At 39.2% G+C, this 25,725-nt stretch overlaps 1 protein-coding gene across 1 annotated transcript in view; it reads left to right on the top strand.

The window, feature by feature from the left end:
- AFF3 (ALF transcription elongation factor 3) overlaps nt 1–25,725 on the top strand; it is a 531,321-nt gene that overhangs the window by 302,775 nt on the left and 202,821 nt on the right. The window contains 2 exon segments of the mRNA XM_027767542.1: nt 2,297–2,333; nt 13,003–13,054. Coding sequence (XP_027623343.1) covers nt 2,297–2,333; nt 13,003–13,054 — 89 coding nt within the window.

Genomic DNA, 25,725 nt, shown 5'->3' with positions numbered 1-25,725 from the left:
TCATGTCTTCCAAGGCCACAGATTTGGAATCTGGTAGGACCAGATCTGGTCTGAAATTGTTCTTGTTGGTTCATTTTTAAAGCATTATATGAAAGAAGTCCAGCTTCATTACAGAAATGAGAATACTGTCACTTTTCTCTGTATCCACTAGCAGGAGAATAAAAGCCAGCAAGTGTGAAGGAAAGTTGGAAAGTTATACATCTTCCCCTTGGGGTTGTTAGCATGCTTCAAAAACTACCACAAAATGTTTGTAGTAAAATTTGACAGTTAGGATTACCTCAAAATAAATATTTAAATTAATTGTAAATTATATTACTTCAACTGTCTTGAGCTCCATAGAATAAGAGTGGGAGGAAAGTGATTAGCGAGGGTGAAGGGAGGGCCAATCAAATCAACTGGTGGTCATTCTTAAAGTAATTCAACTTGGGGACCAGCGGTTGGCATAATGGCTATGTCACTGGACTCCCATGGAACGTGGTTCAAGTCCCAGACCCAGTGGCTTAAACTCATGCCCATCAGAAACTGTCTCCCATCACGGGAACCAGCAGTTAGTGGTTCCCGTGTAGTCGACCATGGTTTGCGTCCCGGACCCGGTGGCTTAAAACTCACGCCGGGCGCGCGCGTGTGTGTGTGTGTGCCCAAGATCCCAAGAGGAGAATGGAGGAGAAGGGATTGCAACGTGACCATCCCCCCGGGGGGTGATTTCTTGCTTTCTGTCTCTATGTCTCTCTCTGTCTGTCTGGCAAGCTCATGCCCCCTATAGCGAAGGGCTCAAATGGCTAGTTCTCCAGAGAAGACAAATAAATGGCCAACAAACACATGAAAAGAAGCTCAACATCATTAGATACTAGGAAGTACAAATCAAAACCATGAGAAAATTGTATGCCCAGAAGGATAGCTATCATTTTTCTTGTTAAATGAAAATAACACGCATTGGCAAGTATGTGGAGAAACTGGTATCCTCATATGTTGCTAGTAGGCATGCAAAATGGTTCCACCCCCTGGGGAACAGTCTGGCAGGTCCTCAGAAGTTTTACAGATTCATTATATGATCTATTAGAAATCCATTCCTAGGCACACTCGAAAAAATAACAAGTACATGTATGTGTGTTCACAGCAGCACTATTCACAGTGCAAGAAAGATGGAAATAGCCCAAACATCCAACAGTAGATGGAGAAGCAAATTGTTGTATATCCACACAAAGGAATACTACTTAGCCATGAAAAGGAATGAAGTACTGGTATGTGCTATACCAGGGAAGAACCTTCAAAGCATTATGGCACATGGAAAAAGCCAGACACAAAAGGTCCCATATTGTAAAATAGATAGATCATAGAGGCAGATAGAAGTTGGTTGGGCTGAGGGCAAGGGGAATGAGAAACACAGATTAATGGGTAAGGGATTTTATGTTGCAGTGAAGGAAGTATTTTATAACTAGTTACAGATAGTGATTGCACAATATTGTAACTGTACTGAATTATTCACTTTGAAATGATTCATTTTGGGCCAGCCAATGAATGGCATGGTGGTTGGTCCACATGGCCAACTGTGCAGTTCAAGTCCCAGACCTGGCAGCTTGAGAAATGGCACTTGTGCATGCATGCTGGAAACCCCAAGGGGAGAATGGAAGAAAGGAGATTGTGGTGTGGCCATCTTCCCCCCATCAGTTGGGAGTGCTTTCTCATTCCCCCATCCTTCCTTCTGTCTCTCTGTGGCAAGCACACACATACTCCATAGCAATTTTTTTAAAGAAAGGTTGGAACCAGCACTTAGCATGGCAGTTGGGATGCTGAACTCCCACTTGGTCAACCATGGTTCAAGACCCAGATCCAGTGGCTTGAAACTCACCCAGTTGCATGTCCGTGCATGCCCAAAATCCTGAGAAGAGAATGAAAGAGAGGGAATTGTGGTATGGCCATCCCTCCTAGGAGGTGATTTCTCGCTTTCTGGATGGCTGTCTCTCTCTCTCTCTCTGTCTCTCTCTGTCTCTCCAGCAAATGCATGGCAAAGATCTCTCAAAAAAAAAGTTAATTTTGTATTATATGAATTTCACCTCACCTCAATAAACAAGAAGTTAACCATACAAAATAAAAGTGATTGTGAATTACGTTCCCAGAACTGTTTACCAAGTGCATCCATGTAAATGTTTCTCATCTCAGTAGCTGGTAGATATTATGCAGGAAGTTGGTTCTAAATGTCCAGTGATATATTAGTTCATGTCCAGTGTGTTTATTGAAGGCAAAATAAGACAATTAATTGGCATTATTTCTTGTTTTGTTTTGTTTTGTTTTCCAGGACTCTCAGCTTGTTACCACCGGACACAATAATCCAAGTAAGAAAAGTTTCTTTCCACAGTTTCCTATGGGTGTAGGGGAAACGGGGGCAGAGGAAGAGGGGAAATGAGCACGTGACAGATGGTAGGGCCTAAGTGAAATTTATAAGAAACAAAATCCAGTGGAAAAAGAGATGGTCACTTGGTTCAGGTACTTAGCAAGTGCACGGTCAGATCTGTGGTGGCCTTGAGTGCTCACAGTCAAGGAAAGGAAAGGCAAACATAGAATGGTGAATTTCAGATCGACTCGAGGAGAAAGGAACATCGTGCTTCGTTACCCTTTACTAGTATATATGGGGTAAAAAAAAGGGGGGGTAGGGAGGTAAGTTAATACTAAGTGACTTAAATTAGAAGAAAGTGAGTGAAAAGGAAACCAGTCAGAAAAACCTAAGATAGACAGTTTTTGCCTCGGTGAAGGAAAGTGACAACTTATAGGCCAGCTGCTGTCACCATGGTTAAGGCAGCTGGCTCCCATATGGCCGACTGCAGGGTTCAAGTCCTGGACCTGATGGCTCGAAAAATAGGCCAAGTGCATGTGCATGCAACCCAAAATCATGTGAGGAGGATGAAGAAGAAGGGAGTGCAGTGTGGCCATCACCCTGGGGATGATTTCTCACTTTCCCTCTCTCTCCAGTGAGCACACATGTCCGATAGCAAATTAAAATTTAAAAAAAAAAAGAAAAAGTCACAACATGCACAGTACGAATACCATCCCTCTCTCCCAGAAACAGACTAGACTGTCTAGGAAGGGGTTTCCTTATTGATCCAGTGGCTAATAAAACTCACGAACTTGGCTGTCAACGAGAGGATGTTCTCATTCCGTGAAGTAGTGTTTTAATTCTCTTCTTTGGCACTACTAATCGGTATTAATGTCATCTTCAGCATTAAAGATGCATAAGCCACCCTGTTCGTGTCCTAAAAGCACACTCACAGACTGGGCTTTGTTCATTCCATGAGCAGCCGGTGAGCTGAGAGCACTCCTGGCCGGTTACAAAGCTGTGTTTGAAGATGAAAATCACTCTGAGCTAGTAGCCGTGACGGTGGGGCTGAGGCTCACCCACTGGGCATCTGTGAGGCAGAAGGGCTGGGGAGAAAGGAAGTCCAGACAAATGCACTGGGAGGTCCCTGAATTTTGCTGCACAGATAGCGCAAGGTCAGTGGAGGGGGAGCAAGCACACAATGGGAAGCAGTCTCTCTTCAGCATCCCGCCCTGCTCTGGGGTTTGCGGGGGGCACAGGCATCAGTCAGTGAGCTGAAATGCCAAGGGACAGAAAACCTGAAGAAAATACTAGATTCAACAGTAAGAAAAGGATCAGAAGAAAGGCTCGGTCAGGTGCACCTGGCGAACTGGCATCAGCATCTTAAGCAGGAGTCTGAAGAGTCGTCCTTGTTTTCCTCCGTGTTTCTCACCACTGAATTTCAAACGTTCAGGGTCACAGGAGGATATCACACATGAATAAATGCACCCCCTCTCGGCGCAGGGTTTTTGAAAGAAGAAAGGAAAGAGTTGTTGAGTGCCAGCCCCTTGATGTATGTTACTGCATTCAATCTTCACAATAGCTGTTTAAGCTAGGCATTATTATCTCAACTTTACACATGAGGAAAATGAGATTCTGAGAAAAGTACCTACCCAAGGTCACAAGGATAAAAAACGACAGCTAGGGCCAGCCAGTGGTGCTCTTATGAGGTGGCTGGATTCCACATGGTTGACTGTGCTTTTTGAGTCCTGGACTTGAGAAATATGCTAAGCGTGTGTGCATGTGTGTCCAGAATCCTGAGACGAGGGAAAATGGAGGAGAGGGGATTGTGGTATGACCACACCTTATGGTGTGCATGTGGAGGGTGTTTTCTCACTCACTCACTCACTCTCTCTCACAATCACACATGCCCTCTAGCAAAAAATTGAAGAAAAAAAATGACACCTAGGATTTGAATTCAGGGATCTGCCCCAAAGACACAGTCTTCTCCATCCTACCATGTTTTTTTATTTTTCTTTTTTTGGAGAGGTTTTTGCTATAGGGCGCGTGCGCTCGCCAGACAGAGAGAGACAGAGAGACAGAAAGTGAGAAGTCACCCCCCAGGGGGGATGGCCACGCCACAATCCCTTCTCCTCCATTCTCCTCTCAGGATCTTAGGCAGGCACGCACATGCGCCCGGCGTGAGTTTAAGCCACCGGGTCCGGGACTCGAACTGCGGTCAACTACGTGGGAGTCCAGCAACATAGCCATTACGCTAACTGCTGGTCCCCATCCTACCATGTTAATCCCCAAGAAGACAGCTGCTTTCTGTTCCTTTGAGATTGAGTTCTTGTCGAAGAACTGCTTTTGGTTTACTTGTGTCTGCCTGTTGCTTATTGTTATGGCATGTCATAGTATCCAGATGCTTGCCTTGCAACTAAGATGATATAAAAACAGATCTTTTTCTATAAAACATGATGTCACTCTTTACTTATATGGTATAAAATCCTTCAGCACCTTCAGCATTTCATTGTTTAGGAATTTTTTTTGATTGGCTTTTTCTCTTTTCTGAGAATAGGAGGGGTTTTTTTTTTGTTATTGCCATTGTTGTTTGTTTGTTTTGCACTTTTCAAATAAATCTCCCTGCAAAAGCCAAGTATAAAAAGGTAATGTCCCTATTTTAAGAATTATTTTATTTAGCTCTATTTATTTATTTGTTTATTTAAAATTTGACCAGAAAGGGACAGAGTAAGAGAAAGAAGGCAAAAGAAAGGGAGAAAGCAAGCTGCCAGGTCCGGGATTCGAACCATGGCCAGCCATGTGGCCGTCCAGCGCCCTTAACCACCATGCCACCTGCTGGCCCCGATATCCCTATTTTAGAATCTGAACATTCTTTGTAGATTATTACACGTTTGAAACTTTAGAAGAGCTGATTCCATCAGCATTTCCTGTGCTGCTCTTAAATTTGATTTGGGATCATTATGATTTAAAATGACTTGGAATGATGACTGTAGTGAACACACAGGAAATAAAGAAAGTCTGAACTTTAGAGAAACCAAACACAAAATGTGCATGTGTAAATTTATTACTAATCCTCACTACTTTAGGGAGTACTTTAAATCCTTTTTAAAATTATAAAATAATTTTATATAGTTATTAAGAGAGTAGAATGTATTAATTTACAGAAAATGATTTTCAGTCCAATTATTTTAAAAGGTAGTTTGCTGATCAATTGAATTTAATATTATAAAAGGGAAGTTTATTAAGCATTGAGAAATTTCACTATTAAAATAGGTTGGGACCAGCAGATGGCGTAATGGTTACATCACTGGACTCCCACGTAGCTGACTGTGATTCGAGTCCTGGACCTGGCAGCTTAAAACCCACGCTGGGCATGTGTGTGTGCATGCCCAAAATCCTGAGAGGAGAATAGAAGAGAAGGGATTGTGACATGGCCATACCCCCTGGGGGGTGATTTCTCACTGATAGTGTTGTCTCTCTCTCCCTTTTTCTTGTTCCCTCTCTGTTTCTCTTGCTCGTGGAAGAAATAAAAAGTTGGTGGGAAAATGTAATTAAAGTAGAAGTTTAATTTGTTAAAAACATTATGAACTCCATTAATAGTTTTTTAATGTACATTTTCCATCTAATTTTTGAAGACCCCTCATACTTGCTGAAAAATGAACTATCAAGTAGAACTCCCAGTTGGGAACTGATAGCTAAGAAACAGCTAGATTCTAAATTAATATCAGACCTTAAAAGTAGACGTAGATGAGTAGTAGAATGGTCAGCTTTTCTGAAGGGAAATAAAAATGCTACACACTAGTGAAGTACTTCCTGTTCTTACTGTTTAGGGCTCTCAACTTCCCTGGAGGCATCTCCTCTCTTGAACTCTAAGTGAAACCTTCTAGTCAGCATACCCTGTCTACTTATAAACAGCCCTAAGTCAGCCCTTCCCTGCAGGGACAAGTGTGCTGGGAAGATGGATTGGTATACTAAAACAAGGGTTACCTTTGTTAACCAGCCAGCAAAGAGAAAGACTTGCTCCAGAGGAAATTTAGATAGTTCAAGGAAAAGAGGATAAAAAATTCAAGTATAGTAAGAGTTTTCAGAAAAATTTGAAATTGTATTAAATAAAAAAGAACAGACTGGTATAAAAAAAAAAAGAAGTAATTACAGAACCAATGAGCACTTGAGAATTAAAAACATGATCGACAAAAACTTTTTAAAGTTATGGAATGGATGGTTAATTTTTTCCCTAACATAAAGCAAAACATGGGTGGAAAATATGAAAAGAGAAGTTAAGATACACCACTGGGAAAATACGTATATTTGTACTGAGACAATAAAACATTCTATGAATTTTTTTTTAAAAGAATGTTTTAAAAAATTAAATGATACAGAAGAGCTTATACAAAATATCTTCCTTATTAGTACCCAGAGAAATGCAAACACAGAACAAAATTTCCTACTATTATACACTACTAAATTAGAAAAACTTTTAGAAGTTTGACCGTAACAAGTGTGGATGTGGAACAATGGGAGGTCTCATGCACTGGTGAAGGGAGTGTTCATTTGGAAACCAGTTTGGGATTCCCAGGTAAAGTTGGATCTATTTAAGCCCTATGGTCTAGAACTCCCAATGTGAAGGACATCTGTGAATGTTTGCAATCACCATCAAAAACTCTAAACACCCATCAGGAGCAGAACAAATAAGAAGCTTGTACTACATTTACATAGTTACTACTGCACAGCAGCGAGGATGACAAACCAAAGCTACATGATGCATTTCATGCATCATGATGGCTGAGTCTAAAAATCATAATATTGAATTAAGTCTCAGAAGAATACCTTCAGTATGATTCCATTCACATACAGTGTAAAAACAGGAACCAAACAATAATAGATTTACTAAAACATACATGAGTGCTGAAAACTATCAAGAAATGAAGGGAGCAATTAATACAGGATTCCTCTACTAGACGGTTGGCTGAGAAAGGATGCAAATGGTGGAGACACCTGGGAGCATGTCCCTGGGTTGCCTGCCAGCCATACGCCATACCTAGCTTGGAGGGTATTGTCTCAGCTAGTTCGTTTTAATGTTTTAAAACTGTCTAAATGCAATTCATTTATAAATGCACATTTTTGTGTGCATAAAGGCTTGCTCTATTTGTAAATGTTTAGGAAAAGCATATTCTTTACTTGAGACAAACTAATTTGTGGTATGACGGAATGTAAGACTGAGAATCCACATGACAAATGCCAGAGACATCTGCCCCCATTCAGCTTTGGTGACATTCCCTGGGCACAGGCCCATTGCTACTGTTTTGTTCTCTATGAATACATCATTTATGTATGTATGTATGTATGTATGTGTGTGTGTGTGTATGTATGTGTTTGTTGTGGTTTTCAAGCCACTGGGGTCAGGATTTAGTTCACAATCAGCATGTAGGAATCCAGCACCTTAACCACCACACCACCTGCTGGCCCCAACCACTTTAGAATTTAATGAGTAGTATTTATTTTGTTATAGTATGTAAGTTCATGATATTGGTCTATAATTTTTCTAATTGGCCTATAGACATGTCCAAAAATTTAATTATTAACTCAATATTAATGTGGATGACTCATTAATAATTAAGGAATCGCATATAAATAATTTAACTCTCAGAAACATAAAAGGGAAGTTATAGCTTTGCAGAGTGAGAAAAGTTAGAAAAAGTGGAAAGGAATAAATGGGTGAATTTCCTCACTTTATATAGCATTAAAAAAAAGATATAAGAAGTTGATTAATCAGGAATTAGATTATTGAAAATATTCCAAGTTATAAATACCACCAGAGGCATTAAAAATAATTTTAAAACCAAAAAAAATTTTAAGAGACAGGCAGGTGGTAATATATTAACTATGTCAACAGAAATAACCAACTGGAACCAGCAGTTAGCGTAATGGCTATGTCACTGGACTCCCATGTAGTCGACCACGATTCAAGTCCTGGACCCAGTGGCTTAAACTCAAGCTGGATGTGTGTGCCTGCATGCCCAAGATCCCCAGAGGAGAATGGAGAAGAAGGGATTGCAGCGTGGCCATCCTCCCTAGGGGGGATGATTCCTCACTTTCTATCTCTCTGTCTCTTGCTGTCTTTCTGGCGCGCACCTCTCCAAAAATGAATGAATGAATGGAAGGAAGGAAGGAAGGAAGGAAGGAGGAAGAAGGAAGAAGGAAGGAAGGAAGGAAGGAAGGAAGGAAGGAAGGAAGGAAAGAAGAAAGAAGAAAGAAAGAAAGAAAGAAAGAAAGAAAGAAAGAAAGAAAGAAAGAAAGAAAGAAAGAAAGAAAAGGAAGGAAAGAAAAGAAAAAAGAAAAGAAAAGAAAAGAAAGAAAAAAAAGAAAAGAGGGAGGGAGGGAGGGAAGAACTAACTCTGCAAAAATAATGTGGTTTATTTCTACGCAGAATATGAGTGACCTAGGCCCAGAAAGGAGGCAAATCGTGCCTTTCTTGGGGTGATCAGGTACAGGAGTTCCTTTTATTTGATTTTGAGAGTCAGAGACAGAGTTTGGAATTCAGTGAAGAGTGTTTCCATTGGTCTGGCTCAAAAGGGCCATGTGGGAGGGGAGGAGCTTATAGGTTATGGATGGGTTTTACAGTTTTTTGATTGGTGATTGGAAAAGGAAGATTGCTGAGATCAGAAAAAAAAAAAAAAAACAACTTTAACAAACATAAGGAGGCTTAGTATACATCACAGAAATGCCGTGTCAGGGACAAGATGTAGGAAGAACACTGTTATCAATGGGTTAAATTGGTCTGTTGATGTTTGTGGGCGTGACTCCCTCCAGACCCTCTGGATAGGATTTTGGAAAATAGGAAAAAGCAGCCAGACTTCTGTCCTCAAATATTTTCTCTTATCTTTCATATCAGCAATCATTAGGTATGACCTAAATTTGATACATCTAGGAATAAATTGATCGAAGAGATAACAATCGACGAATGTAAGCAAAGTCATTGCCTTTTCTCTAGTGTTCATATTTGTTGTCATGAACATGGATAATATTTAATGTAATTATATGTAAAAGTTGTAGTGTAGCAAAACTTTCCTCTGCAGTAGAATTCAGTGTGATTCAGGTCTGTTTTGATTCATGCTTCCAAAAACATCAGTCTGCATTAGAACATAATTGGTGGAGAGTATGGCACTCCCGTGATGCAGTCCATTCAAGTGTTTGAAGACCATGGATTACATATCGTTTATACTTACCAGGCACAGTGCCCAACACACAAGGCCTCAGTATATTTATTGAATGAAAAAGGTAGCTACTGAAATTTTTAAGTGGTCTTTTGGAGCCATTGAGTGTTTTCTACCATGTATCCAACTCAGCAGTGGGTGTACTTGAACCTCTTTCCCACTATAGTGTGGGATTCTGTATTAGTGACAGAGCAGAGCAAAAGCATATACCGAGCACCAAGTGTGTATCAGGCACTGTGGAAGACATAGACAAGTACAGAGCATCAACGTAAAAATGCGTGTGTATTGCAAATGCATGCATATGTTTATATAATATATATATATATATATAAAATATATATTTGTATCTGTACATGAACATTTGCATGTATACACATGTAGCCCTCCCTCTGGCCCATTTCCTCCCCCTCTTTCTCTAATTGTCTTCCACATGTAAAACGACCACATTGCAGGCCAGCCAGTGGCATGGTGGTTAAAGTGACTGGATCCCACGTAGCTGACAGCGCAGCTCAAGTCCCAGACTTGGCGACTTGAAAAACACACTGGGAATGTGTGTGTGCGTGCCCAAAGTCCTGAGAGGAGAAAGGGGAAGGAAGAGACTGTGGCATGGCCATTTTCCTGGGGGGTGATTCCTCTCCCTCTGGCTCCCCTTCTTTCCTCCCCCTTGCCCCCTCCCCCTCTCCCTCTTTCTCTTTCTGTCTCCCCTGCAATGACTTATAGCTAACTTAAAAAAACAAAATGACCATGCTGGACCTGAGCCAGTCTCTTATGTCTGGCTTATTAACGATCAGTGCAGGTTCCCTCCCAAAGCAACAAGCATGGTGTAATTATGGCAACAATTGGCAGGACCAGGATGGACCCAGATGGTCCTCTTTGGGAGTCACAAGGAAACAGCTCCTAAGCATCTCACTGAAGAAAAGAAAAAAAAAACAAAAAAAAACGCAAACTCTCAGAATTTTCTAGCCAGTATCCACCATTTTCCTTCAGGTTCTGATACAGAGGCTATGATTCTCAATGGCTTAGGCACTTCCACATTTCAAGTTAATTTCAGCAAGTGCATCACTTGAAATTGCAAGATGTTGGGGGAATTCTGTGTTTCATTCTTTCCAAAGGACAAAAATAGCTTTAAGCCCTGTCTCAATCCCAATTTACTCTTCCCCAGAAAGGTTAATTTGTGATCAGCCTTGAAGTTGCTGAGAAACTCCTTCTGGAGCTATTCATAAATGTCCTCTTGGGCGCCTTTGTTGCCTTTCTGTGTGCCAGAACCTTCTCTCTTTCTCTGTTGCCAGAACATTGTGCTGCTGAGAACAGAGATAGTCAGCTGTAGCTTTGTCCCTGTGTCCCATGAACCCCATGACTCCTGACCCCTCAGAGCCCACTGTGCAGTAAACCTCCGTCTTTTCAACCTGTGGGTGATTCGGCAACATTATTGGTCAAGGTGAAACTTTTATTCAACCGTGCAAACAATGTCTTCACTTACATTATTGATTTCCTGTTTTCTGACCTGAATTGTTTGGAAACCTTTCCTATTCCCTTCTACCAGGGAGTCTGCTGCTTTACACCCTTGATTGCAGCGGTGTTTGGTGTGACTCCTGGCAGCTGTACCCTGGGGAAAGTACCAGTTTCTCCAAATGAAAGCCGGGAAAGGGAGGAACCAATGTATTTGAGAAAAATTAAACCTCCATTCACTTTTGCAGGTGCTATAATTCTGTTTGGGAACTGTGTTCCAGGAATTGTGGGTGCTCGATAGAAAAATTGTCTTGGAAAGTATTAAGTTGGGGTTTTGTTTTGTTTTTAAGAGAGATTTTTCCCCATAGGGAGTATGTGCTCTGCAGAGACACACACAGAGAGAGAGAGAGAGAGAAATAACCCCCTGGGGGGATAGCCACACCACAGTCTCCTTTCTCCTCCATTCTCCTCTTGGGATTTTTGGACATGCACATCACGCAGCTATCAGGAGTTTTCAGCCTCTGGGTCTGGGACTCAAACTTGGGTCAACCATGTGAGAGTCCAGCGCCACAACCACTGCACCACCCGCTAGCCCTATACTGGGTTATTGTTTAACACTGAAGCCAGTTGACCAGGCCTTATGCATTTCCTAAATGAGCACACCACAGACCTGGCCTAGAAAACAAAACAGAAATGTAGGAGCTTTAGAGCAAGTTTATTAATTTGCTGCCTTTGCCTTTATTTCAACATGGTTTCATAAGTACCGGGGCCTGGCTAATCAATGTTTGTTAGTTGAGGCCGTTAAAGTAGATTTAGTGCCTTTTTTTATTTTTCCCCTAAACCTACTAGCTTTTTGAAAAAGTGACTGCCCTCTGGTTGTGTGGGCACTGTGTGGGTGCATGGTGCAGTCGTCTCTGACACCAGCATATGAACTATTGGAGCAACATATGAACTGTATTCTATTAATACTTCTCACACTTACTCCTGTACGAGAATGCTATTGAGTTCAGTGTGGACAGTGACATCAAATGTGTTCATTATGTAATTTATGGGGCCATTCTGAGACTTGGTGACCACAAGTTCTCGTTGACAGTTAATGAAAGGGCCTTGGTACAGTGCATGGGTCTGAGGTCCAAACAGTGGCCAAGTGAGTCCAACAGATCTCTAGACTTTACTCAGAAGAGTCAGGTTGTCACCACCAGTCCTATTCTTGAAACTCACAACCTTCTCTAGGGCTTCTGCAACTCACAACTCACAGCAGCAGCTAACATTTCCTCTCAGTCATGACGCTTTCCTTCCATCCCTGAGCCTGAAGAAATAAAAAATAAGCGCCTTGTAAAATTAGGAGGCATGATTGAGAATTAGGATTGCATCATGCCAGTTGCAAGAGGAATTTGCCCTTTAAAACTACAGAAAAGTGAATTGGTCCAGGCCTCTGTATTCTCCCTAACGGTCAAGGAAAATTTCTGGTTTACATCTTACTCTATTTTAATTCAAAGGCCCCAAAACTGGCTGTCAGAGCTCTCCATGGAGTGTAATTCTTGGGGGCTCTTATGACCTATGGTTCAACCTCAGCATTCTGTAAAATTCTCTCCTCCAAGTTTCTGACGCAGCCTAACCTGGTTTGGCTCATATTAGCAGAAGGGATCAAAGTTTAAAGCACCTAAAAGATAGAATGCCAATGGGTTCTTTTCTGTAAAATGAAGTGGAAGAAACCGGTTCCATCTGTGAGATAGTCATCTCCTGGCAAGACCTCGGCCCAAGCCTCTGGTTGTTTGCAAATAGCTCTTTTGCACCCACTCATGGCGCTGTGTCTGGGCGATTGTATTGCAAAGAAGAAATTGATTCACAAATCTGGTTCTCAGACAATAAAAGATGCTTTAAAAGCCACCTGCTGCACATTTTAAAGAGCCTTAATAGACACGTGGAAATATATTTAATCTATCTTAAATCTTAAAAGACTGTAAAACTCACATGCTGGTGTTTTTTGTTTTTGTTTCTGTTTTGTTTTTCTGCTTCTTTTTTAAGAGAAAGGTGATGCAGAGCCAGAGAGCCCAGACAATGGCACATCGCATACATCGTAAGTCTCTTTTCGAGTTCCTATGGGAGATGACCGTTCTTTAATATGCTTATAAAGTGAAGCAGTGTGTCTCTTGGAATAGCAGTACTAAGAATGGAAGGGAGTCTGGTTCTCTTTTCTCGTGATAATGGTCTTTTTAAATGCGTTGGGGTACAGATGTATTTTTTGTAAGTCTTTCTTATGCTAGAACATGGTAAAAGAAATTCTGAAAATGCAGATGTTCTTCTTTATGCCGGAGAACACTAATGAAATTTGAGGGTAAGCATTGGAGGGAAAGGGAGATAAACCTTTAGAGTCTGTTTAGAGACTTTCTGCATGACCCAAAGCATTACAGAACTTTTCACTTACTGGGAGATAATCACTTCACACACCACTTTAATACCAAAGTCATTTTAGAAGCATCTCATCTTTACCTCTGAGTTCTGTGAAAGATACAATTACAAAGGGCCAGCTGGTGGCATGGTGGTTGAGGTGACTGGATCCCACATGACCAACTGTGCAGTTTGAGTCCCAGATCTGGTGACTTGAAAAACACCAGGCACGTGTGCATGCATGTATGCCCAAAATCCTGAAGGGAGGGAGAAATGGAGAAGGGATTATACATGACCATTCCCCTTGGGGGCAGTGGGGGATGATTTCTTAATTTCCCTCTCTCTGTCTTCCCCTGGTGGGCAACATGACCTCTGGCAAGAATAAACAAATAAATGTTTCAACTCTAGGATTGTAGCTATCTCTGGACTCTCAAGAGTTTGTTGCTGCTTTAAAGCAAAAACAGTTTTAAAAAGATAAGGAAAGTCACTATAAAACATATGTTCCTCTCTATTTTATCTTTTTCTTCAGTATTCAAGGAATCCAAATCTGTTTTTAATGATTAATTTGATGCTGAATTGATGTACAAACATTTAAATAAAATAACCCATTAGCTAACAAATGACTTTGACTCCACAGGAATCAGTAATAGCTCCTTTAAAATTTTTTTTTATTTTTATCTCTTCTAAGCTGTGGTTTCTTATGATAAGAGAGGCATTGTGGATTCATTGTATGTTGGTTATTTACTGTGCATTTAATGTGATAGCCACCAGAAATCAGTTTATGGTGTGATGTTGAGTGTATATTTTATCCAAGATCTTTTTCTACATCTACAAAATCCCTTTGGCTTAAACAAGGTTAGGTATGTATTTCATAAGAGATATGATTATATGTTTGTCTTTTTTAAGACCTTACCCTAAAAGTTCTAAATAGTTCCATTGCCGTGGTTTCTGATGATATAATAGATGTGACTAATCATGAAGGTTAAAGTATTACTAATTTTAAGATATTTTTATGCCGCAGAATAGAATGGAAAAGGGATTTTAATGCCATCTGGAGGCATTCTGGAGAACTGAAAAGGGTGGAATCAGTGAAAAATCCGGTTCTTTTGAGTAACATTGAGACTGGATAAGAACTTGCGCACCTAGAATGCATGCTCTTTGGGAGTAACATAGATTTTCTTTAATAAATTATTTTATAAAAGTTAATTATTGCAGAAACAACTTTTTGTCAAATCTTCAACAAAATCACTTGACAAACGAAGAAACATACAAAATAGATTGGAAGGCTGCTAGCATCCTACATTGAAAAATCACAGTCAGTAGGCCTCGATTTTGTTAATGCAGCTTGATGTGCCATTAAAGTTGTCCTTTCTCTATGTGTTTCTGAAACTTCCATTCCCTGAAAGAATTAGTTTCTATTACTCAGTAGCTTGTTTCTTACAGCATGTATAATAACAAACAGTTGTCCGAGAGATTACTTCTAAGCCATCTGGAGATAAAAGAACTGTGGAAGCTTGCAGCATCACCCGCATTCCTCCTGCTTTGAACAAAGCAGTTTCATAGTCATCTGCCCCCACATCCAGCCTCTTGAACTAGTGGATCATCAGGAAAGTCATGACACATGTTTGCATAGAAAAATACGTCATGACTTTTCTGACAACGCAACTGAAATAACAGAAAGAAAATCTAAGGTTGCAAGGATCGCTCTTAAAAGTGGAGCATTCTGGGGCCAACTGGTGACATGGTAATTAAGGCAAGGCTAGATTCCACATGGTCGATGGCGCGGTTTGAATCCCAGACTTGGCGGCTGGAAAAATACCCTGGGCACATGTGCATGCATCCTAAAAATCCTGAAAGGAGAGAGCAATGGAGAAGGAATTGCAGCCTGACCTTGCCCCCTGGTGGGGTGTGTGTGGGAGTGCTATTTTGCTTGCTCTGTCTCTCATGAGCACATGTGCCCTCTGGCAAAATTTAATTCTTTAAAATTTCAAAAGAAGAGAATTCTGAACTTGGAAGCTCTCCAAAATCTGTCTTAACAGTGGTTCTGTTATAATTAGGCAAGAGGTCCAGAGGGTTGTGAATAAAGAGTGAGACTGAGGATATCTTAGATTTGTGTACCATTTTACATTCTTACATGTAGTACCTCATTTGAGCTTTATTTAGATGGTGGGGAAGAGGAAACATCTCCATATATTTAGAAAAGGAATCTGAGGATCAAAAAGTTTATTCAACTTAAGTAACCAATGAAACCATAAATCTTCTAGGTTTTGCCCATACTGAGGAGTATGTGGGTCTCAAGAGATGAACCAAAACTGTGTGTCTAAAAAAATCTGGGACCAAATTGTTTATTAGGTTATAATTGTCTTACTCTGAGAGGGCTGCCCTAACAAAGTATTATAAATGAGGTGGCTTAATAATCTATTTCCCACAGATCTGGAGGCTGGAAGTCCCAGATCAGGGTATTGGCAGACTTGGTTCTTTCTGAGGGATGAGGAAAGGCTGTATTCCAGACCTCTTGGCTTGTAGACGGTCAACTTCTCCCTATGTGTCTTCACATCATCATCTCTCTGTGCATAGCTGTCTCTGGTCCTTTTTAATTGGGTCATTGGAAAAGTATTTTTACATGTTTTTTTTTTTTAATGCAAAAATGTGTCATGACTTTTCCTATGGCCTAACATAAGGACACCAATCATATTGGATCAGGACCCATGAAATGGCTTCATTTTACCTTCATTACTTATGTAAAGATCTTATCTCCAAATAAGGAAGTTAGGACGTCACCATAGGAACTTGAGGGAAAACCAGTTCATCTCTTAACATTTAGGGTCAGAGCAATCAGAATGATTCAGAAGCCAGGTAGGCAGAACCAGAAGTATCCAGATTTCAGAAAATGGAACAAGAGGAGAGAGTCGAAGTAAAACAGACAAAAATAAATAAATAAATACTGGGCTTTATGGGAGCTGAGAGGAGTGCAGAGGAGCAAAGAAAATTGGAGATAAAACAGGCACTAGGAAAGCGCTGTCTCTCGTATTTGTGATGAGGCAGATGGGGCTTCAGTAATGCCTGTACAACCTCTGTCTACATAATTCTATGACCCCGTGATTATTTAGAGCCATCCTATGGGCTTAAATTAAAGTGTGGATTTGGAAGTCTCTGAACAGGAGAGTTCATTTCTCAAAGAAGCCTTTTTCCTCGCTGGTCTCCTTAAAAAAATAGGAGATTTAATCATGACTGGTTTTAGATAGTCATTGCTTGGTAGGATAGAATAGTCTGGACAGCACCTAAGGATCTTTAAGGATATATTATTTAATGATCCCGTGAGTATTCAGGAGGATGAAAGGAGCAGTTTAATCTTAACACATACACACACACACACAAACACACACGTACACATGCACAAACATAAAATATCTGTGACAGTTCCAGTTACATTAATAATGGAAGAGCTTATATAAGACTAACTCTACTACAGTTAGTTATTATAAACTCTGGACAAAATATTATAAAAAACTATTTCATAATCTAACAGAAAGCAGACATTCAAGGGAAATTGATCCTTCATGAAAGGGAACTGGGCTGAATGAAAACTGTATCTTTGTAGCTCCTCCCTGGAGAGCATTCCTCAGTTCATGAAGAATAGCTAGGATTAAGGGAAAAGCCACAATGGTAATGGCTTGAGGTGTCAGAAGATGGAGCTCAGGACCGACAGAGTGTCTAGGAAATATGGGAGAAAATTCCAGAAAGAAAAGAACCATAGAGATTCCCCAAGTCAGTATATAAATTCTCATCAATTCTTAAATGACCCCTAAACTGTATATGTGTGAGGAAGACGTCAATGAGCCAAGTGTAAAATAATAACAAATAAAATAATAACTAATAAGCCAAAAAGGCTGATCAGAAATTTTAACTGCTGTCGACTGCCTATAGCTACTACCTGTAGAGTTTGGAGTTTAAATTCCACCCACGTTAGAAGAACTTCATAAACATCTTAGGTTTTCCTGTTGAAACCCCAAAAGGACCATGCCTTTAGAGTGAAGGACTTCCTCTAAAACCCAGGAAAGAGCCGAAACAGACATTTCCTGACACTAAGCATTCACAAATTCAAGCTGATCTGCCAAAAACTTAATTACCTCATAGAACAAACAACAACAGCAAAGACTCTGCTTAAAGGAAGAAGAGTCTAGAATCTCTATGACATATAAATATGCAATGTTTAAAATTTTTTATTAAAATTTTTGATTAAAATTTTTTAAATATATGAAGAAATTTTTGAAAAATTATATCTGTAAAAAAGAGAAAAGTAAGTCATTATAAAAGACCCTGAGGTGATCTAGATATTGGAATTTTTAGGCAAGAATTTTAAAACAACTCTCATAATATGTCCAAGGATGTAGGAAGACAAACAACCATGGTCATCATGACTCAAAAGAAGGAGAATCTCAGCAAGAAAATGGAAAATGTTACAAAGAACTAAATGAAAATTCTGGAACTGTAAAGTATGGCATCTGAAATGGAAAATTCACTAGGTGATGTTACATGAAGAGTCAAAATGACAACCTGAAAGATTAGTGAACTTAAACTGAGATCAATAATAATTATTTGATGCAATGAGAATAAAGATTTTTTAAAAATAAGCAAAGCCTCAGGGAATTGTGGAATAATATTAAATAATCTAATATATATATAAATGCATTTGGAATACTAGCCACAAAGGAGAGAGAAAATAGGCCAGGAAAAAAATGTTGGAAGAAATAATAGCTGGAAACTTCCCAAACTGTGTAAAAACACAAATTCACAGATCCAAAATGTCCAGCAAACCCCAGACAGAATAAATTCAAATGAAACCACACCTTGGAAATTTATGGAGATCTAAAGATAGAAAATCTTGGAAGTGGCTAGAGGAAAATGACATATATACAAGGAAGCAATGATTCAGTACCTAAAAAGTTCCCACCACAAACACAGAGGCTACAATGCAATTAGAAAAAAAAAAAAAAAAAAAAAACTTTAAAGTGCTGAAAGACAAAAAAAAAAAAATTATAAAGGTGAAAGAAAAAAATTTTAAAGCCTAAACTATAAATTGATCAAAAATATCCTTCAAAACTCAAAGTGAAATGAAGACATCTTTGCATATACAAAATCTGAAAGACTTCATTTCCAGAAGCCTGTCCTATAATAAATGACAAAGGAAGTTTGTCAGGCTGGAAGATCATAATATCAGATGAAAACTCAGATCTACAAGAAGGAAATATCTAGAGGAAATTATAAATATATGGGTAAATATAAAAAAATTGCTTAATGTAAAAAATAAAATATCTTATGTCACTGGACTCCCACATAACCGACTGCAGTTTGAATCCTGGACCTGATAGCTTGAAACTCACACCAGATGCATGCGCATGCATGCCCAGCCTCCCAGGAGAATGGAGGAGAAGGGATTGCCAAATGCCATCCTCTCTAAGGGAAAGATTTCTTACTTTCCCTCTCACTGTCTGTCTGTCTGTCTGTCTCTCTGGCAAATGCATGTGTCCTAAGGCCAAAAACTCTAAACATATAGATCTTTTTATGAAATGTAATATAGATAGTTATAAAATACTTGACAAAAATAGCACAAAGGCTAAGGAAGCGCACAGCTCCAAGGTTCTTCTTATATAAAGTGGTACAATCTTAAATCTAAGTAAAGTGGTGATAAGGATTTATAGCATAATACCCAGAGAAAAATACTAAAATAAGTATCAGAAAGGATCATAGCCAAAAAGTCATTGGAAGAATTCAAAATAAAAACAACAAAAATTTACATCAATGCCAAAGGTGACAGAAAAGAAAAAAAAAAAAATAGAAGAAAAAAAAAAAACCCAGAAGAGAACAAATAGATAAATAGTAAACCTAAACCTAGCCTTAGTAATAATTGTATTTAACATAAGTGGATTAGAAAATGCAATTAAAAGAAAAAGATTACTAAATTGGTTATAAAATCAAAACTACCTGTTGTATACAAGACATATGCTTTAAATATAAAAACACAAATTTGTTGAAGCCAGAAGATGGAGACAATAAACTGTGTTAATACTATGCGTAAGAAATCTAGTCTGACTGTAGTAATACTACCAAATAGACGTTAAGACAAAGACTATTGTAAGGGATTTTAAAAGTACATTTCATAATGAGTACATTTAATAATGCTAAAATGTTTACTTAATGAGGAAGACATGTAATCATAAATATGTGTGTATTTGCTAACAGATCTTCAAAATATCAGGTCAACAGAAAAGTCATGACACATTTAAGTACATCATGACTTTTCTGATATCCCAATGCAAGAAACAAAACCTGATCGCAGTTATTGATGGAGACTTTAAGATCTTCATCAGCAATTGGTAGAAAAAAATAAAATATTTTTATTTTTATAAGATATTTGAACATTATCAGCCACCTTAACCCAGTTGACATTTAAAGAACTCTACACTGAGCAAGTACAAGATACAAAATCTATGACACCTGCTGGCCTGCCATTGATAACATTCTATCAAAGCATTATATAAGAAATATTTATACTAGTTGACCACTAACAAATGAACTGTCTTAAACTCTTTCAGGAAATAAAGGAGGAAGAAAAGCTAGCCAATTGACTACTTAGGGTCAATGTAACCCTGATGCAAAATCTGACCAAAACCTTCCTAGAAAAGAAAATTATAGTTCAATATCCCTGAAAAACATTGATGAAAAATTCTTAACAGAATATTAGCATATATAATCCAGTTATATATTAAAGGATATAGCTCATTATGACTAAAAAGATTTATAATAGGAATGCATGGTTGGTTTAACATTAGAAAATCAGTTAATGTAATCCACTGTACTGATAAAATAAGGAACCATGCCGATGTGGTCATCAATGGATACAGGAAAAAGCATGCAGCAAAATGCATCACCCATTCATGATCTTAAAAGAAAAAAAGAAATCAGCAAACTAGAACTAGAAAGAAACTTATTTAGTCTGATGATAGACATCTATTAAAAATAAGTAAACAAACCTGTTGCTAACATCATCTTTAGTGGTTCAGCTCAAAACCTGCTTCTCCTAAGATCTGACCAGCAATAATGTCTGATGTCTGTTTTTATCACTCTATTCAATATTGCGCTGGAGGTTCTAGTCAGTGCAATAAGGCAAGAAAAGGATGTAATATTCATAAAAATTGAAAAGAATGATCATTTACAGAGAATATTCCAAGAATCTCATAACTATTTGAGTCAATAGTGAATTTATTAAAATCAATGTGCAAAAATCTATTATGCTTCTATTAGTAATAACCCATTAGAAAATGAAAAAGACAAAGCAAGTTCAGGATTAGAATGACATAAAATATTTGATAAATTTAGCAAAAGGGACTTCAAAAAATCTGTGGAAAGAAGTTAAAGTATGAGTTTATTTTGATGAAAAACTTTTTGAAACTTGCATAGTTCATAACACATATTTTCCACAAACTTTCTGAAGACCACTCATCAGATAAAAGCTACAAAACACTGATGAGAGAAATTTAAGGTCCGATAGATGTACAGATGTTCATGATCACATCATTTATTGAACAAACTGTCTTTTTGCCACTAAATTGTTTTAAGATCTTTGTCAAAAAATCGGTTGGTGAACATTCAAAACTTGGTTCCAATGGTTATTCTGCAAATATGTACTGAGTTGTCTATGACATTGTTTACTGTAAGGAATAGTACTAAAGGAAAATATATTGATTCAAAATCAGTAAACAAACATCTCATAAATTAACAAAGTTAATTTTAATGTACCCAATGAACGAAGAATTTGTAATTTCTATGTGGAGGACTGTGGGATATAAGAGTTTATAATCTGAAAAAAAAATCTGTAGGTTCACAACATAATGTTAAATGTTGGAGATGGTAAATATGTTTATATCCTCAGTTTGTTTATTACACACCATATACATGATTTTTTGGGAGGTGGGAGATTTTTCTATAGGATGTGCAAACTCGCTGAAGAGACAGAAATGGAGAGAGAAAAAAATGAGAAATCATGCCCTGAAGGAACAATCATGCCACGGTCCCTTCTATTCCATTCTCCTCTAAGGATCTGGGGCATATATACACACGCACCCAGTGTGAATTTCAAGTTTCCAGGTCCAGGACTTGAACCGTAGTCAGCCATGTGGGAGTCCAGCTCTTTAACCACCACACTGCCTGCTGGTCCCTATCATATACATGCTTTTAAAAACCATTCTGTAACCTACAAAGATGTGTAATTACTATGTATAAATTGTAAATTACAATAAATATTTAAAGAGAAAAAAGTATCCGTTGGTGGAGGCCAGCAGGTGGCACGGTGATTCAAGTGTTGGACTCCCACATGGCTGACTACAGTTCGAATCCCAGACTCAGCATCTTCAAAATCACTCTGGGGACCAGAAAGTGGCATAGTGGTTAAGGTGCTGGACAACATATGCAAAACAATAAATGTAATACATCACATTAGCAGAAGAAAAGACAAATATCAGTTTGTGCTGAAAAAACATTTGATAAAAGATGACATCCCTTCACAGTTAAGACTCTCAACAAAATAGATAGCAAAGGTGCATTTCTTTCTTGCCTTAGGGCATGTGCATTCATTGGAGAGAGACAGAGATAGACACAGTGACAGGGAAAGTGAGAAATCACCCTCTAGGGGGGATAGCCATGCCGCAATCCCTTCTCCTCCATTCTCATCCTGGGATCTTGGGCACACACACACGTGCACCCAGCCTGAATTTCAAGTCACCAGGTCTGGGATTTGAACTTCGGTGGGTCATATGGGAGTCCAGTGATGTAATTATTGTGCCATCTGCTGGCCTCTAAAGGTGCATTTCTTAACAAAAGAAGAGCCATATATGACAAACCTACGCTAGCATAATACTGAATGGAGAAAGGTTTAAAACTTTTCTATTTAACACTGGGACAAGTCAGGGATTCCACCCTCCCCACTCTTATTCTCCATAATGCTGGAAGTCATAGGCAACACAGTAAGACAAGAGAATGAAATAAAAGGCACCTAAATTAGAAAGGAAGAAGTTAAATTGTTCCTATTTGCAGATGACATGATTATACATAGAGAAAAACATAAATACTCACAAATACTCTTAGATGTGAGAAACAAATTAAGTCTCAGCATAAAGTCAACATACAAAAATTTGTAGTATTTCGGGAACCAGCAGTTAGCATAATGGCTATGTCGCTGGACTCCCACGTAGTCGACCGCGGTTCGTGTCCCGGACCCGGTGGCTTAAAACTCACGCCGGGCGCGTGTGCGTGCGTGCCCAAGATCCCGAGAGGAGAATGGAGGAGAAGGGATTGCGGCGTGACCATCCCCCCTGGGGGGTGATTTCTCGCTTTCTGTCTCTATGTCTCTCTGTGTCTGTCTGGCGAGCGCATGCACCCTACAGTGAAAATCTCTAAAAAAAAAAAAAAAAAAATTTGTAGTATTTTTAAACATCAGCACTGAATGGACAGAAACAGAAGAGAAGTATCCCATTTACAATAGCCACAAAAGAAACAAGAAACCTAGCAATAAACCTAGCTAAGGAAGTGAAAGAGCTCTATGAAAATTATTTAAAAAAAAAATTGAATAAAGAAATAAAAAATCATACAAAAAATGGGAAGACACTCCTTGTTCATGGATTGGAAGAATCAGCATAGTTAAAATGTCAGTATTACCTAAAGTGATCTACAAATTTACTGAGAGCCAAATCTTTTCAACAAATAGTGCCAAAACATCTTCTCAGAAAAATAATAATAATAATAAATAAATCTCACATCACACACAATTGAGAGGAACCACAGACCTCAATATAAAAGCTAAAATGGAGCCAGCCCATGGCCTGATGGTTAAGGCAGTTGGATCTCACATGCCATACCACATAGTTCAAGTCCTGGACCCTGCAGCTTGAAAAACACACTGGGTACATTTGCAAGCATGCCCATAGTCCCAAAAGGAGGGAGAAAAGGTGAAAGGATTGGATCTCAGTTTGACCAGACTCCATGGGGGTGCTCTCTCACATTCTCTGTCTCTCTCTGGCAAGTACACGTGCTCTCTGGCAATAAAAAAACAAAAAACAGCAATTAGTAAGTACAATAGATGAAATTAGTGTAGGGCAACTGCCCATTACCTACTCGGCACTTAATCTTTATTACTGCTATTACAACAGTGTTTATGGTTTATAAAAAGTAGAAAACAGCCCTGCCTCTGCAGTTGGTACTGAACAGAACTTTATTAGAACTTTAATCTCTTCTATATTTTAAATAAAGGAAAGCCTTGAATGAGTTAAAGCTTTTAAAAACAAATATTTGGGACATTTAAAATGGTCTCTGGTGAGGTTGAGGCTTTAAAGCTGAAGGTCCCATCTACTCCAGAGATATCACTGAGCCAGCTCCTCTTCAAGCCTTTAGAGAGTAGGACCTCGGCAGGAAGAGAATGGCTTCACCTCACCCAGAATGAAGAATGCCTGAAAGAAGTAATGAGCTTACCTCCACCACTGACTTCTGTTGTAAACGTCATGGGAGACCTGGGTATCAGTGATTAGTGGGACAAAGTGGGTCTTGCTGTTGTCCAGAGCTCCCATGTGGATGCTGTGTCACACCTAGACTCACTTGTAAAGATGAAAGGGGCAATGTGTTCATATCAACAGAAAGTATTTACTAAAAGTTTGTCATACTCATTGTAGAGCTATCTTAGAAAAAGTCAAATATGGGGACCAGCAGATGGCGTGATGATTATATCACTGGACTCTCACGTAGTCGACTGTGGTTCAAGTCTCAGACCCGATGATTTAAAACTGACACCGGGTGCATGTGCGTGCTTGCCCAAGATCCCAAGAGGAGAATGAAAGAGAAGGGCTTGCAGCACATGCGCCTTACAGCAAAAAAAACTCTCTTTAAAAAAAAAAAAAAAAAAAAGTTAAATATGCAGGGGGAAATATATGGAGGAATAATTGTATGTAAAACATGAAAAAATCTGTCATTTAAAAAAAATCTATTGTTTATGAGAGCATATATGTGTAATAATGTTGCCCAAACCGATTATATACTGGGGTGTAGAAATTGAGAGATCAAAGTCAATTTGAGAATTGTTATCAAAAAATACTATTTTATGTTTCAGGGAAACTTGAAACTTTCCTGTTATTTAGCTTTAGTAATTTCAGTAAGAGATGATGAACTGTGGCTGATCTTTAGTCTACAAGGTGTCTGTCCCCAGAGACCTCCCTTCTATTATCTGTTTAAGTGATTTGCCAGGATCCCGTCAGCTACGAGAATGAGAAACCTACCATGCAGCCTTTGCCTAGCAGTCAGCCAAACCCTGTTTTTACAACTCTTTGACACCAAGAATATAAAATGAAATAGAAAGGCCCTTAGGGCTCCTTATACCTCCTCGTTAGATTGTAGATGAACAGATAGGACTGAAGGCTTTCAAGAAGCATGGCTTATCCAGTAGGTGAGGAAGGAAGACCTTGACCAAGACGTCAGGTGCCAAGGAATCAGCTTTGTGCTGGGCAGCCCTGCTGAAAAAGAGATGGCGAGGCAGCTATGCCAGTTTTACCTGAGAGGGAGATTAGGTGCTGCCATTTAGTCTGAGCGCTTGTGTTCCAATTAAAACACTGAAATATTGGAGAGGAAAAGTGAGAAATCACCCTCTAGGGGGGATAGCCATGCCGCAATCCCTTCTCCTCCATTCTCATCCTGGGATCTTGGGCACACACACACGTGCACCCAGCCTGAATTTCAAGTCACCAGGTCTGGGATTTGAACTTCGGTGGGTCATATGGGAGTCCAGTGATGTAATTATTGTGCCATCTGCTGGCCTCTAAAGGTGCATTTCTTAACAAAAGAAGAGCCATATATGACAAACCTACGCTAGCATAATACTGAATGGAGAAAGGTTTAAAACTTTTCTATTTAACACTGGGACAAGTCAGGGATTCCACCCTCCCCACTCTTATTCTCCATAATGCTGGAAGTCATAGGCAACACAGTAAGACAAGAGAATGAAATAAAAGGCACCTAAATTAGAAAGGAAGAAGTTAAATTGTTCCTATTTGCAGATGACATGATTATACATAGAGAAAAACATAAATACTCACAAATACTCTTAGATGTGAGAAACAAATTAAGTCTCAGCATAAAGTCAACATACAAAAATTTGTAGTATTTCGGGAACCAGCAGTTAGCATAATGGCTATGTCGCTGGACTCCCACGTAGTCGACCGCGGTTCGTGTCCCGGACCCGGTGGCTTAAAACTCACGCCGGGCGCGTGTGCGTGCGTGCCCAAGATCCCGAGAGGAGAATGGAGGAGAAGGGATTGCGGC

The sequence above is a fragment of the Tupaia chinensis genome, unplaced genomic scaffold (assembly GCF_000334495.1).
Source record: "Tupaia chinensis unplaced genomic scaffold, TupChi_1.0 Scaffold144276_1, whole genome shotgun sequence".
NCBI classification, from domain to species: domain Eukaryota; kingdom Metazoa; phylum Chordata; class Mammalia; order Scandentia; family Tupaiidae; genus Tupaia; species Tupaia belangeri.
The sequence above is the reverse complement of the archived record's forward strand: the minus strand, read 5'-3'. Positions and strand labels throughout refer to the sequence as shown.